The sequence below is a fragment of the Cataglyphis hispanica genome, chromosome 24 (genome assembly GCF_021464435.1).
Source record: "Cataglyphis hispanica isolate Lineage 1 chromosome 24, ULB_Chis1_1.0, whole genome shotgun sequence".
Taxonomy (NCBI): Eukaryota; Metazoa; Arthropoda; class Insecta; order Hymenoptera; family Formicidae; genus Cataglyphis; species Cataglyphis hispanica.
In genome coordinates this window covers 164122-177279 of record NC_065977.1, presented here as the reverse complement: position 1 = coordinate 177279, position 13158 = coordinate 164122, and the positions used below count along the sequence as shown (strand labels likewise).

The 13158-nt window shown below is 44.4% G+C and overlaps 1 protein-coding gene across 4 annotated transcripts in view; it reads right to left on the bottom strand.

Annotated features, from left to right (window-relative positions):
* Positions 1-13158, bottom strand: part of LOC126858113 (histone acetyltransferase KAT7) — a 34562-nt gene that overhangs the window by 8828 nt on the left and 12576 nt on the right. For 3 of the 4 annotated variants that reach the window (XM_050608162.1, XM_050608163.1, XR_007688612.1), the window contains one exon: positions 2643-2736. In XM_050608162.1, coding sequence (XP_050464119.1) covers positions 2643-2736 — 94 coding nt within the window. Of the gene's footprint in view, positions 1-2217; positions 2566-2642; positions 2737-13158 lie in introns of those variants that run through there. The other variant, XR_007688611.1, reaches the window with a different exon arrangement.

The window sequence follows — 13158 nt, the reverse complement described above, 5'->3', positions numbered from 1 at the left end:
GGATGAATGGAAAGAGTTAGGTCATGGGACTCATTCGTTCCGGTTACACAAGATGTATTCATTCCATTGCAGTTAGGGAACAAATTCAACTTGTAATTTCGGTGACGTGAACGATTTGTCTTCGAGATGTCGCGCGGCGGCAGTCTTAACAAACAGAGAAAAAGAAGAAAAAAAAAAATACAAACGCCCGGAAAAAAAAAGAAACACAGAGTCCATTCGTCTGGCGGCAAGAGACACGGCGTGTATCCGCCCTTCGCCCTAACGAAGGCGAGATGCTGCACGCCGACCCTGCCCAGTCGCAGCAATGTTGCGGCGGTAACCCCTCCGTCCCGATCCCTCCATCTCCCTCCTCCCCAGCCATCGTAACTGGACATAGGGAAAGGGCATCGGTGACCCTGCCAATCCTACGTAGGGGTAGTGGAGCGAGGTCACGAGAGGTCATACAATTCCGAGCCCTTCGGGCGCCCTGCAGGGATGGAGGGAGATGCGGCGGAACAGGGCAGGGCAGGGCAGGGCAGGGCAGGGCAAGCAGGTACGGGAGAGAGGCCTGGTGTAGAGATCAAGGTGCGCGGGACAGAGAGTATGGTGTTGTCCAGGGGAGGAGGATGCGAGATCGGGTGCGTGAGACAGGAAGCGCGTGGTGGTGTGCGTACACGCCGCGTGTGGCCCGCACGCGTGTCTGCACGCAGCGTGTACGCGACGTCGACGTCGGCGGCATCGGCCGTGGGGGGGGTCGATCGATGCGGCGAGACGCCGGGCGTCGCACTTTCCGCAGACCACTTCGCTCTCCAATCTACGCTATGCCATCACCAAAACCACCGCCGTCGCCATCCGCGGTACCACCACGTACCCAACGATATCGATACGCCCGCTCTTCGGTACTCGAAGAGTTTTACAGCAACGTTCTCCGGGCACGCGGGTCGACTCTTCTTCTTCTCTTTTTTTTATTAAAAATATTCAACTGTATATAAAATCGTATATTTATGCTGCGTAGCAATACGCCAGTCGATTAATAAATATTCAAAGTAATTGCTAAAATATAAAGAGATAATGATAATAATAGAATAATAAATATAGTATAAGGAAAAGTAAAATAAAAATGCATCTCTCCCTCTCTCTCTCTCTCTCTCTCTCTCTCTCTCTCTCTCTCTCTCTGAAAAAAGTTTTCGTGAAATAATTCGAAGAAAATTCAAACCATCATTATGATTTTGCGATTTTTATAATTCAAGCAACTCACTTTATATAAATTTTACGCGTATTGCAGAAAAATAAATTTTATTAAATTACATACATCGACTTGAGCGGAACTCTTGATAGACCCCGCGCTGGGGGCGCGCAGATTCGTAGCGCCGGCCTTGTACAGTCGAAATACAGCCGGCGGCGAAGTCGATGGCACCGACATTGGATGCAGAAGGATGGATAAAGGGAGGGAGGGAAAGAGGGAAGAGGGAAAGCGTCTCGCTCGCGGAAAAGCCGGCGGGACTGTGAAAGCATCCCTCCCCCCGGTCGACCGACCGACACACCACGACGGCATACAGTACGTCGACCCTCGACCGACCAACCAACCAACCAACCAACCAACCGATCAACCAACCAACCTCCCGACGCACTACTACTAATACTACTACTACTGCTACTACTACTACTACTATTACTACTACCACCACCACCACCACCACCACCACCATCACCACCACCACCACCACCACTACCACCACCACCATCACCACCACCATTTTCCCTGTCCGCTTTTCCTCCTGCTCCCCTCCTCCCCGTACTACTACCAACGGTGTAGTAGCGCCGCGATGCCCGCCCGACGCCCGTCGACGCTCGCTCAGCATCAATGAAAATGACGTCACGGCAAAAAGCCCCGCGTTTAATTATCAACGCTACGCTTCGCGCCGTGACGAGTCGCGGATGTCGCGCGCATGTGTTGCGTGCGCGTGTATGTCGTGCTCGTCGTGCGTATGGCGCACGAGGAATTGGCACGAGAGAGGACAAGGGGAGGAAAGAGAAAGGAGGAGAGAGAGAGAGAGAGAAGGAGGGGGAGAGAGAGAGAGACGCAATTCCGCCGCTTGCGAGAAAATCGATCGCGATCTCAGACACGCGAGGATGATACATTCAAGTAGTTGAAAGGAAATAACGATAAGAGAATAACGCAAATGGAATATCCGCTTGGTATAAATTTAGATACTAGAGATTGTCAAGATCGCTTACTTGTCAGTTGGAATATGATTTTCGCGACGGGTGAGCGAATGTGTTTTTTTTTTTTGTTTTCCAACGATCCGGGAGACCTCGCGTTTAGCGTAAACGTGTCGCGCAAGGTTTTTATACGGCTTTCCGGCGGTTCAACAGTCAAGAACGATTGTATCGTCGACGATTGGCCGCAAACGCACACCGAGACACGAGGTCTTTCCTCATCATCGTCATCGTCGTCGTCGTCGTCCTCATCATTGTCATCTTCATCGCGAAACCGCGGAGGCGTATCGCTCGAGCTCTCCTATTCCTAATTCGGTTATCCTTTCGATTTCGACGGGCGGAAGGATGACGTCATTGCCGTCCTTACTTTGGACCGAGCCAAGGTTAAACGAAAGAGAACGAGCAGAAAATGTATTGCATGTACCGATATATTATATACTCACTAAAATCGATGAGGAGCCGGCCATAGCCTTGCCTCTGATAAGGCGGTAGCGTCAGAATGCAGGACACATTGTAATTCAGAAAAGAGTTTTTCTCCTGAAATGGAAAGAGGAGTCCGGTTATTACATGCATTCGTACATATGTTTAGTTACAAATATATTCGATGTAGTTTATTATTGCATCGCTCTTTTCTCGAAAAATCTTACAAAATGTCGGTTATCATTACGAGAAACAAAACGAAGTTAATGTCGCAAACTCTACATGAATTTCGACATTAGCGAGATAAGATTGTATCCCATTTCGCATGTTTCGTAGAAGTAAAACTTATATAAACGCGCGCTCGGGCAATTAAAAATGCGTAATCGATGATATTCCGTTCATCGTCATCGAGTGCACCAGATATACATTCCACGAAATATAACGTTAATGGAATAACAATACATTCGCGCTTTTGTAATGAAGAAGCTAAAGGTGGGTGTTATCGCTGCGTAAAATAAATTGTCTAATATGTATATATACAGAGTGTCTAATAATTATCTTCCCATATCCGTAATGTGCAGATAGAGCGGATTAAACCAAGCAGGAAAGTCCTTTACCATTTTTTTAAATAATGCTTAATAAAAGAATTATTATTAAGTAAAGTCTGGCCAATCATCGCCGATCTTTAGTCGGGCGCATGTCAGTGAGTCGCGCGCCTGGTAGTGTGCGTGAGCGCTCAGCTGTTACAGCCCAACTAAAGATCGGCGATGATTAGCCTGACTTTACTCAATAATAATTCTTTTATTAAGCGTTATACAAAAAAATGGTAAAGGAATTTCCTGCTTGATTTGTTCTGCTCTATCTGCACGGGGCGATTATTATCAGACATCCTTGATCTTTCCTATTAGTCATGTAACTCGAAAAATTAATCAGAGATCATGGCAAACCGGGACGTTCCTCTTAAAAGACCGTATCAATATTTTAGCTTCATAACACGAGGAGTTCGTGGAGATTGTCACGCCTGGAAGAGGAAAGATCGTCGCGCAATTTCAAAAGTCACATTCGAAAATAGAGCAAGCCAGGCTCTATTTTTGATTTATAAGAAGCGAGATTTTCGTATTTTTAACCGTGACCACGGTGGGCGGTGCTTGCACATTGGGCCGCGCTCGCAGATTAGATAAATCCCTTTCCGGGGATTACGCCGGTATTGACTTTAAGCTAATCATTTATTATGAAAGCGACTTATTAAATCGAACTTTTAAGAAATTCGCTGAATATATATATATATATACACACGTCACATATCATTTCATACTTGAACTTTTCGCGGATCCGAGATTTTATTTATCGTGCTTGCAAAATAAATATATATATATATATACATACATATATATATATATATATATATATATATATATACATATATATATATATAGAATGTTATTAAATCACCGACTATCTCGCGTTCTTTTAATCAAAATTAATTATTTTTTAATGATTTTGTATAATAATTTTTTTGCGTTTGTTATGCGAGTTGATATCAAGAAGGAGGCAGAGGGGGAGTCCTCTGTTTTCGAAAAAATTTCTAGTCGGTACCAAGAACGAAAGAGAAATCGCAAATAAGCCGCAGATGTGTCATCTAACCGTTAATTTCGCCTGATGGCCAAGAGGAAATATACATCGCGTACATTGACACCCAGTACATTGTAAACGCGCGAAAAATCTACGTTCGCGAAAGACGTTTATTTCAAGTAGTGCGACGCAATTTCTACAAGACATTTTCTTCTTCTACAAAGATATTTTTACAAACGAGCTTCGCGTTTGAATTGCCCTGAATATAAATAACTTTTAGTGATCGACAGAAATTATTATGTCCAATGCATTTTTCATTCAAACATCGTGACAGATATTGCGATCGTTCAATATCTATTCTGTTCGACGAATAGAAGAAATCAAGAGAGATTAAAGTCTCTTTATTTCTCTATTTCATCAATGTTCGCCGTAACAAAGAAACTTTTAATCTCTCGGGAAGAATGACAACTAACGTCCCGTTATCATTTTTCATCAAATACCGCACGAATTCACGATACGTTCGAGGATATCGCTGTGAGTGAAAATAGAAAGAAAGAGAAAAGGAGGATATATATTATGGAACCGTAGATATTTCTCGAAAATAAATTCGCGTTCGAGCGACGTGTTCAACGTGCGGTCTCTGAAAAATCAAGACTCATCATGCACCTGGCGCACAACCTTCTCTCCGCATATACGGAGATTCGTGCAAAATTGCGAAAGTAGCCGTAATTCTTGAAACGAGCGGGGAAAGACGAAGCGCATTCGTGAAAAGACAATAAATATAGATCGGTTGTTAAATTTTTTTTTACACTTCGCAGACAATGACGTTCTTATCTTGTAGCGCTGCTCGCTCATGTCCCGCGAATCCGTAGCGCGTTCGAATAGAATCCATCTGGACGGATAATATTCGGACACCCGGTATTTCCGGCCGTGTGGCGGCCGTACTGTTGCTAACTGCCGAGCCAGCAACGGTCCGAAGGACACGAACCGCGCGTTTTGTAGTGTGCGTGTACGCGTAGTGTCGGCCCACGTGTGCGTATCGGCGCGTTAACTTAACGAAGAAGAGAGGAGAGATAGAAATATATGTAGGAGATAGATATAAAGAGAAAGAGAGAGAGAGAGAGAGAGAGAGAGAGAGAGAGAGAGAGAAAGGCGAAGATAGGCGTGTAGAGACGGCGGGAAAAGAAAAAGGGGAAGTTTGGGCCCCAAGAGAGCAACCGTCCGAGGAACCCGTCTCCGGCGGAGGGGAACCCAACCGTTAGAAGGATCTAAGGGCAAAATACGGAGAATTTCTACATCGGAATAGTCTCTGGATGCGAACGATATTCGAAAAGTATCGATACTTTAACAGCGAGACTGTTGGACGTACCAGAGTTTAGAACTAGAGATTTAGTATAAAAGAATGTGACCATTTGATGGTCAATGGAATTAGTGAGACAAATCGACGTATAAAAATGAGTCAGCATGCCAGTTCTTAAAAGCCGAGGATCGTCCTGCGACTCCATTCCTACAAGAGAGGTAAAATGTACAAGGTGTCCTAAAATCATCGCCTTCGATAAAAACGTTAAAAATTCAATTGCTATATAACAAAATTTGCAATTCCCCTGAAAACTTGTACGTTACATTCAATACTTTATTGTTTTCATTATAATTAAACAAAATTTTAATTTTAATCAAGCTTACCGTTACGAGACTAAATAAGGAAGGAAATTAATTATTGGGCTCTATGATTATGGATAAAAAAATGCTGTCCCACAGAATGGAAAGCGATGGTCGAGAAAAGGGGAAAGGGAAGAACAAAAAAAGAAAAAATAAGATAACAGAGAGAGAGAGAATCTGGGGCCCGCGACGTCCTTGGGTCCCGGTAATCCCTGCGCTGCTCTCAGGGCCGTCTCGCCGTCCCCACCGCGATAGAGGAGGCCACACTCTTTTCCTTTCTCTTTCTTTTTTCCTGTCGCGCGATCTCTCTTCCTCCGCTGTCGCTCGCCTCTTAACAAAAGGCATAAAGGCGACGAAGCATTTTGATAGCTCGTATGAAATTGATGACGAACCGGCGAGATTCCAATTCTCGGTATCGAGAGCTCGAGAAACTTTAATTGAGAGATATAAGGATTCGAGCATCACTTTTCATTTATATAAATTATAATATCCAAATCATTACTTTATTATTTTGGTCGCGATATGCACGCCTTCAAGGACTCTTTGCGCGAAATCCTGACTCGTGCGTCAATAATCATGGGGGAGCGATCGTGGATTGTCCTGGCGTAGGAGGAAAGTGCAGTCCTCTCGCCCGAGAAGGCGAGCTACAGCTTCTTTCGCGGATATATAGTTCGCCTCAATCGATACCGACACTTGTCTCTCTCTCTCTCTCTTACTCTTTCTCACTATCCATCTTTCGTCTCCCTTCATCTCCGGAACGCGGCAAGGTGGCGCATAGAGTAACGATCGCGAGCCGCAGCCACGGCCCACCGCGCTCTACGTGCGAGAGAGGAATAAAACAGATCAATGATCGCGTAACGATATATACGTAGTTGTACGTTTCGCGACGACCGCGATCCGCACCATCTGCGCCATTGGAACGTACACGTATATACACACACACACACACGCGCGCGCGCGCACTCGTCTTCCGTTCCTCGATTAGCGCTTAGCCGATCTAACGAGAGGTTCAAATAGTTTCATCAAAGATGTACGGCGCGCGAACCCGCATCTGTGATCGTGTCGCGCAAATTGTACTACGTGACGAGCTAATTTCGATGATAAGATAACAAAAGAGAGAGAGAGAGAGAGGAGTGAGAGAGGGGGAAGGGAGGAAAGGATTTAAATAAGGCTAAAATGCAAAATGAGAAAATGGAAACCTATACGACTTTGAATAAACACGTGCGAGAGAATGTAATAATTTATGCAAGCTCGTGAAAGCTGCCATTGTTGCTCGAACGCGAGTTGTACCTTCGCATTAATGGACGATTGATTTTTAAATCGCGACGCGAGAGACCCACACACATTTAGTCTTTGCAGCAGCGCAAAATGTCACGATGAGAACCGTCGCCTCATTGTGCGAGCGATGGTATTCCAATTCAGTTGCGCACCCGTATACAATTTACAGTTCCTCGCGAGAGTGTGATAGCGAGTGGGCGTCAAATTTAATAGCGAGTGTCCTTTTTCGATCGAATGAGACGGCAAGCAGACGTGGTCCGTCGGCTCGTTATCGTCGTTAAAGGTCCCCGGTGCACAGTGACGCAAATTCGCGCATTTCTGCGAATTCAATCATTCAGAACGCGAAACCGACAATCGATCCTTCGCACACGACAATTCTATTATTTTTCTTGTAATTTATTTCATATCGTTTTATATAAACAAGCAGAGTGCTTAGTCGCTAGAGAAAGAGGGCCTGGATGTTACGAGATGCTATCGGTTGTCAAGTCAATTAGAGTTGCAAACTTGAACGAATAATTTGCTCGTCCATACCGTAGACGCGACTGTAAATCGCGCAGAAGAGAAGCGAAAGGAGCGAAACTTGGCTTTTTCGATCCGAACGGCGGTCCGGGGGCGAGCAAATCATCTTTCCGGCCGATGCATCGCGTCGCATCATCTCGGAATGCAGAAAAGAGAGACGACGGTTTCGCCATGGCGTGGCATAGCGTGGCGACGATCGTAAAAGGCTTCCAATCGGTCAGTATCCTTTTCTGCGTATCGCCGTGCCATAAAGCGCGCACGCACACGTGCAACATGCAGGGCGGAAAGCGAGAGAAGAGAAGAAGACAAGGACAGAGAGAACGAGTGGAGAACCATTGGAACGCGGGTCAGCAGCAGGCGGGCATCCGTCGTACATACGTATATCTCTCCTTTGTCTCTCTCTCTCTCTCTCGTCTCGCTCATAAACACGTCGCGGCGGCGGCAGCGACGACGACGACACGACGACGTCGTGTTAGTGTGTTGTTCGTCGAGCGGTGCGTAGGTGAACGAACGTCTGCGAACGAGAAAGAAAAGAGAGAGAGAGAGAGAGAGAGAGAGAGAGAGAGAGAGAGAGAGAGAGAGAGAGAGAGAGAGAGCATTCGCGGATAAGGCGAATCAAATAATTGTCCGACCGCGAGCGAGATTCGCGTCTCGTCACAACTGGACCGCCTCTATCCTTGTCTCTAACGATCGCTTTACAAGCACCTCTTTGAGAGACGCCCCAATATCCTTGGACGAGAGGCAATTAATCAGAATTCTAGCTCTTGCGCATCTCTAAGTGGAGAAGCAGCACGAGTACTTTGGCGACTCTGAATCATATTTCGGAGTGCACGATTCCCAAATGTTTAATTTTTAATATTAATCTATATATATCATCAAACAATAAGAAAAATGTTGGATATAATTTTAATGAATGCGTTAGATTTGACGAAGCTGTCTGTTCCACGGCAACGTTGTTTTTCATAATCTTCCATCTCTTCTTTCCTCCTCTATTATTTCTGATTCGCAAACTTTCCACGGAGCACTTCTCCCAGAGAGAATATAATAAATAACGTCTTCAACCTCTCAACATTTCCGACCCTCCCCTTTCCGCCCTCTTGCCCTTTACCTCGTGCGAGATGGCGCATCTCGTATTGTCGAGTATTGTTGAGAGATGTTTGTAGAATGTGTAAGGAGATCTTTGCACAGCGATTTGCAACGATGAAAGGGGAATTTTTCTAGACACTTATTTACGGTGGCGCGGAAATGCCGCCGTTCTGTCATCAGGCTTCGAGGACCGGTCGCGGAATCGGCTTAAACGCAGACGGCATAAATTTTCGCTTCGATGGCCGGCGGATATTTACGAGGTGGACTCAGTGGGCGTAAATGGAAATTAATCTCGAGCTTCGGCTCGATTTTTTCTCTCTCTCTCTCTCTCTCCGTAACTTTTTTTATACGACTCAGCGCGTTCTAGGATCTTGTTTTGTTTTGCTTGCAAGATGACAAATGCACCGCAATAGACGAATCTTGGATACGCGTGGCCAGACTCTTTCGCAGCAGCAGTAACAGCCGATCACCGATGAAATTAAATATACTCGGTCGAGCGGAACGGCAGATAAAAAATTCGTCCTGAACAATCGTAGCCTATCATCGACGTTACCGGATGTTTCACGACGCAGTTGCAGCGGCAACTGCGTCGTGAAAAAATGAAGGATAAATAAACATATGTTTTGTAACATAATATTGTAACGATATCGAAACACTGACTATACGGTTGAAAAGTTTTATCTATAAAAAAAAGAATTATATTTTCAATCAATGAGAGAGAAATCTATTATCTCTTTTCCACTCAAAATTACTCCATCGTATTAATATATTCAATAAAGAATTGATATTGAATTTCAAGCGGTGAAATGCGTGTGAACGTGACTTAATGGCCGAGTAGCTCCTCGCGACAGTCACTTCTATATTTAGATGCACTGAGTTTCCTCCTCCGCTTTCTTTACGCCGAACAAAGCGTTGCTGTTAATACACGGGGTATATACGCAGTCTTATCGCGTGTTTTTTCCCTTTAAATTGCACGTTTACAAAATATTGCTGCATCGTTGCGTACCCTGAGGATTTTTCTTTTTTTTTTTTCCTTCTTTCGTAAATCGACAATCTTCATAAGCCCAATTAATTTGATGCGAATTTGAGAGAAACATGAATTAATTCATACTTTTTATATAATTACACAGAGAAACTATATTATATATAAATTTTAGTTTGTAGCAAGAAAAAAATAAAAATAAGAGAAAAAGAGAGAGGAGAGAGAACGGGAAGTTATTACTTTGTATATATGTAAAGGATTAACTTGGCAAATTCTATTCATCCTCGGAGGGAAAATTTGCGACGAAATCCAGTGATTCGAAGATGCACAAAACCGTCCTGGAATTTTCATTCCTGGGTATGAGCAGACAATGGGCTTCGTCCCAGCGGGTGACCCTGCCCGTAGATATTTCGAAAAAAACGGCGGGTCGACTAAGGCTTCGGCTTATTCGTCGCGCATTTTCGCCCTTCTGAAGCTGAACAGTTATTACCTGACCGTTCTCTCTCCTTTGTCCGGTCTGCAGGATCGGAGGGATCTATTACTGCCGTTTCGTTTTTTTTTTCTTCTCCTTTTCGTACTGTGCCAAAGCAGACTGCGGTTCGTTTTTTTTTTCATCGTAAGTTATGTGAATGGAAAAAAATTCAAAGCACAAGACTAGAAACACGATTTGCGATAATTTGTGATTAGCGATTGAAACGAGTGTGACGTATCGTGCATTTATGCAGTTTCTTTTTTTTTTCTTTCAAGACATCTTCTAGACATCGGCCATCGATTCGATACAGTCCATTCGGAAAAAGAAAGAGAAAATCGACAAAGTTCGTTCACGATCCGCTACGAAATAATATTCTGAATTGCCCTCGAAACTTTCGCAAGTTTCACAGTAATGTGTATTTGACGACATCCAAAAGTCGGATGACTAAAGATAGATTCCTGAATAATCTGTCAAACTAATTGCTGCGCAAAGGAAAGAAGAGATTGAAAAATCAAGTGACAACATTTTATATCGGAAAATATTTTCGAGCATGAGTATTACATGTTAATGCAATTTTATTCAACATTTTGATTATCACAAATTTTATCTTGATGAATCTTCTGTCTTATTCTTTGAGTTTTATAAATCTACTTTAGATTCCTTTATGTTTCTCTTGCAAATAAAAAAATTTTTTTTTTTTTCATTTTATAACGTTCGGAAAATGTATGCATGAATATTAATCATTCACGGAAATTTGTCGATTTACGCCACGTCAGCTGGAGACGACTTATTGTTAGAGCTTGATGAAAATCCATCAAATCGATCAATAATGATCGATCATTAACGCAGTCTATTAATTTTGTAGACAGATCAATCGCACCCCTATCGAAATGTGTGGGCGCTCAATTCACGGATGATTACACGTACACGCGTATCGTATATACGCAACTAGAACTATATCGTAGGATTTTACTCATATCGTCATCGTAATCGTATCAAAATTATGTATACATGTAATCAATATATAACTCATTAAGATGAGAAGCGATTGGAATCTAAATCAGAATTTTTATCGATAGAAAGAATATAAGTGCGCCGTGCAAAAAATATGCTGCCAAAGATGGAAATCAAAGGAGCATTCAAAAAACATCACCACACTTAGGATAGAGAGGAAGGGTAGAGATCACGGAAATCCTCAGACCTTGTGGATGTGCATTCGGCGGGATATGGTCGCGAACAGCAGTACTGTCTGGCATCGATCGACTCTAGTCGGGGCGAGGTTTTGCCGGTTAAGAGAGACCGGGAGAGAATAAACGAGAGAGAGAGAGAGAGAGAGAGAGAGAGAGAGAGAGAGAAAACGAAAGGGCGAACAGTGGGGGTGAACAGCGGGGGTAGCGGGAGAGTTAAACGTAGGGTAGGATGGCGGCGGAGGGCGAGCCTACCCCAACCTCTTCTCGACGAAGCGAGGCGCGTATAGTATCGACGATCTCTACTACTACCGTACGCGTACTACTCTCTGACGGTACCCTATGTCATCCCTCCCCCCGTATCCCTCTTATCCCGCCTGTCTGCCTGCCTGCAATTCCCAGCAGCCGCCCTTAGCGTCGCGTCTCCTCGCCCTCTTGGGCCACTGTCTGCGGGATATTTTTAAGGAAAATTGCCCGACCCTCCTCCATTCCTCTCGTGTCCTTCGTACCCCGCCAGCCTGTCTGCTCGCCTCGTCTTCTACCGCCGCCCTATCGTCTTTCTCTCTCTTTCATCCTTTTCGTCTCTCCTCTCTTTTGCGGCGGTTCTTGTGCGCGAGCCCTTCCCTCGTTGGTCCTTTTCTCCGTCCACCCGAGAACGTCTGTTCTTCCTTCGCCTCGGGAGCTCTCATCTCCTGGAAAATCCTCCTCTTCGCTTTTCCTCCCTTCCAGCTTACTCCGCCGTGCTGTTTCACCGAGGACCGGAGTAGAATTCTCGAAGAATTCCCGACATTCTACCCTTCCGTGATTCCGTCTGTTAGATTATGAAATTGCGATACCTCCGATCTTGGCTCATGGATCGATCTTTCTGTCGCAATCGTCCATTGTGTATCCCGGAAAAGATAAATTTCATTACAAACTAAAGCAAAACTAACAATAAGTTAGAGAAGAAAATAATTTAAAAATTTCAGTTAGATATATATATATATATATATATATATATATATATATATATATATATTATCCCGATGAATAATTTTTCTCGGTAGCGTCTCGAATGTTCGTAACGCAGATTGCCTTCAGCCATATAGAGAAAGGATCCAGCGAAAGGATCTGACGCGATCCAAGGACCTCCGTTTACTATCGTTTTGTCTTTCTCGGTGTCTGCTCCTCTCCGGTGCGACATAAAGCGCGGTATAAATGCCCGACTGAGAGACGGACCTGTCTGTCTACTTATTATATTATATACGCTGGACGATTCTCTCTCTCTCCCTTTCTCTCTCTTTCTCTTGTCAAATTCTTCACGAGTCCAAACTAGTGCTCTCGTGAAGGGCGCGCAGGTACGTCGGTCCGGATCTTTCTCTTTCCTTTTCTCCCTTAATCTTCTTCCCTCATCCACTAGTCTCCTTCTTTCTCGTCCTTTGCAGGCCTCCTTCTCGCTCTATCATTCTCTATGCATTATTCAGGATACATAACGCGCGGAGCCGTCCGTGACAGGCTAACCGGCGCACCGCCGGAAGTTAGGCAAATGAGCCCTGAGCGACCGCGGATCGTCGCGTTTCCACGGAAACCACGTCCGCCGATTTTTCACGCCCTTTCCCACCCGAAGTGGAAACATCCTGTCGACGTTTTATCTCGCAACTTCCCCGTCGTTTGCTCGAGAATCGAGTAGTCTTTCCAACTATTTCAGAATCTTGATTGGCTGAAAAATATAACTGATACGAGAATTTTTTTCACAAAAATTCGGCAAATATCTTTGCACCGTGATGACAGTAATTTAATCATCG